A 2,747-nucleotide genomic window follows, 5' to 3' on the forward strand; every position below is an offset into this window, starting at 1 on the left:
GGAAACTTACCACAAAGCTTGCAAGTAGCCGGAAAGAGCAGCAGATAAAAGCGGCGCTGGGAAGTGCTGCAGCAGGCTTCCTTCCTTCTGCTCCAACGTGCCTCCCGGCCACGGGCCGGGCTGGGTGCGCAGACCTCTGTGGGGTCTTGGGCCCCAGGGGCCAGGGGCTGTGGGACACCTGGAGGTGGGGTCACAGGCGCAGGTGTTCCGCTTCAAATTCACCCTTTTGCAAAGCAAATTCACCCTTTTGCAAAGCAAACTAGATTGGCGAAAGGGTAGGTTTGGAGTGGAAAACCTGTCTATGCTAACGGGCCAGCTCTCGCCACCTGTGACTGCTCCCCTGCCCTGTGCTGGGCCCTGGAGCCCCACGACCAGGGTGGACAAACCAGAAACAGTGCCTGCCCTACCCCCTACCCCCAACCCCCAGGGTGGGTGGAGTCATAAGTTGAGTGACAGGCGGAAGGCAGGTGGGCTGGATCCAGGCGACTGGAGGCGAGGCGCCCACACTCAGAGGAGGCTCTTCCCACCCTTCAGGCTTTGGCTCCCTGGGCCTGATGACGTCCGTGCTGGTCTGCCCCGACGGAAAGACCATCGAGGCTGAGGCTGCTCACGGGACAGTCACGCGCCACTATCGGGAGCACCAGAAGGTACGCGTGGGGAGCGTGCCACACGGGCTGGGAGGACGGGCCTGGCCCTGTCAGTCGAGGGCTGGGAAGCTGCCTCCGGGTTGCCCCCCTTGTTGGCTTTTGGGCTCTTAATTCCCCTGCGCCCGCTGCCCCCAGGGCCGGCCGACCAGCACCAACCCCATCGCCAGCATCTTCGCCTGGACGCGGGGCCTGGAGCACCGGGGGAAGCTGGACGGGAACCAGGACCTCATCAGGTGAGCCCGGAAGAGGGGCTGCGCTGGCCCCGGGGCAAGTTCCGGGCTGGATGCTGTCCAGCCCAGGGCTCACTCTGCACCGCCCCCTGCAGGTTTTCCCAGACCCTGGAGAAGGTGTGCGTGCAGACAGTGGAGAGCGGAGCCATGACCAAGGACCTGGCAGGCTGCATCCATGGGCTCAGCAAGTGCGTGGCCGGGGTGGAGGGCAGGGCTGGCCTTCTGGGGTCTCGGGGACCAGTGGGCAGAAGCTGGGGGACCCTTCTTAGAGGCCCCCATTTATTTATTGATTGATTGATTTCAGAGAAGAAGGGAGAGGGAGAGAGAGAGAGAAACATCAATGATGAGAGAGACTCATGGATTGGCTACCTCCTGCACGCCCCCTACTGGGATCGAGCCCACAACCCGGGCTGGATCCGCCCTGACCGGGAATCGAACCTGGGACCCTCCAGTCCACAGGCCGACGCTCTATCCATTGAGCCACACCGGCTAGGGCGAGGCCCCCGTCTTCAGTCAGCTTCGCCACCAGGAGCCTGGGGGCAGGACAGGTCCACAGCCCTGAGGGATGGCTCGAGCCAAGCTTCCCAGACCAGGCCCACTGATTGGTCCCCATCCACCCGCCCCGGCACCCATCTCCCCGCTTCTCCCAGGGGACCTTGTACCCAGCGGCCCATTCACCTGCCAGAGAACAGGCAGACCTTCCCAGGCTCCCGCTGACTTGGCCGCGGCCCCTTGGCGGCGGGCGGCGGGGGACCTGTGACCCGCAGGTGGCCCGGCCACGCCCCTCCCCACAGGGGCTGCCATCAAGACCCCCAAGCTCGGGCTCTGCCCCTCACGCCGGTGGTGTTCTCTCGGCAGCGTGAAGCTGAACGAACACTTCCTGAACACCTCGGACTTCCTGGACACCATCAAGAACAACCTGGACAAAGCCCTGGGGCAGAAGTAGGGGCGGCGAGCCCCGGTCCTGGACTCGCGGAGGGTGAGCCTCAGCCCTCTCAGGAGGCCTTTCTAGGGGACGTTTTTTTATAAGCGACATGTTTTTCCAAGTCTCTGCGCTGCCCCTCGCGGAGGTGACGGGAGGCAGGAGCGGTGTGTTTTACCTCAGCCCGTCAGTATGTTCCGCAGACTGTAATTTATATCGCCTTGGAACACGTGGTGCCATATTTAGCTACTAAAACCTCTTCACAAAGCTGTCTGCTGTGTTTGTCCCTCAGGGGAGGAGGCAGCTGGGGCCCGGAGGGCGGGGGCTCCACGGGGACAGGAGGTCTGTCCCAGGCTCCATCTAGTCCTGGGCCCCGTGGGGGGAGGGGACCGAGCAGGATGCTCCAGGGGCCCCCCCCCCCCGAGTAGCCGCTGGGACTCTGGGGGCGCAGGCCTGTGGGCTCCCTGGAATTTCCTAGCGTGGTTCCTATGTTGTTTGGGGGTCATCACTTCTCCATAGATTCAGGTTGTGTTTTTCTTTTTCTTTCCGGTTTTCACCTTCTAAACATCTCCAGAGCCCTTGCCCTTTTCTTGGTACTGAAAACAGGCCCCCTCCCTTGGCAGCCGCCTCTGGTTCTCCACTCACAGCTGCTAGGGGGCTGGGGGCTGGGGGCTGGGGGTGTGAATGGCCCCCGTGGGGTCTGGGTCGCTGAGCCCCGGACTTGAGTTCATCTCCTCCATTCTTTTTCTTTTTTTCTGTTTTGTATGTATATTTTTATTGATATCAGAAAAAGAGAGAGAGAGAGAGGCATCTATGATAAGAGAGAATCATTGACCACCTGCCTCCTGCACGCCCCCTACTGGGGATCGAGCCCGCAATCCCGGCATGTGCCCTGACCTGGAATCGAGCCGTGACCTCCTGGTTCATGGGTCGATGCTTAAACACTGA

At 61.9% G+C, this 2,747-nt stretch overlaps 1 protein-coding gene across 1 annotated transcript in view; it reads left to right on the forward strand.

The window, feature by feature from the left end:
• The window catches only part of IDH2 (isocitrate dehydrogenase (NADP(+)) 2, mitochondrial), a 9,710-nt gene extending 7,640 nt beyond the window's left edge, over positions 1-2,070 (forward strand). Inside the window, exons 7-10 of the mRNA XM_006108439.3 lie at positions 535-647; positions 783-880; positions 973-1,065; positions 1,736-2,070. Coding sequence (XP_006108501.1) covers positions 535-647; positions 783-880; positions 973-1,065; positions 1,736-1,823 — 392 coding nt within the window. The 3' untranslated portion in view covers positions 1,824-2,070. The remainder of the gene's footprint in view (positions 1-534; positions 648-782; positions 881-972; positions 1,066-1,735) is intronic.
• Positions 2,071-2,747: the final 677 nt, after the last annotated feature.

Source organism: Myotis lucifugus, unplaced genomic scaffold (assembly GCF_000147115.1).
Source record: "Myotis lucifugus unplaced genomic scaffold, Myoluc2.0 scaffold_2320, whole genome shotgun sequence".
In the NCBI taxonomy this organism is placed as follows: domain Eukaryota; kingdom Metazoa; phylum Chordata; class Mammalia; order Chiroptera; family Vespertilionidae; genus Myotis; species Myotis lucifugus.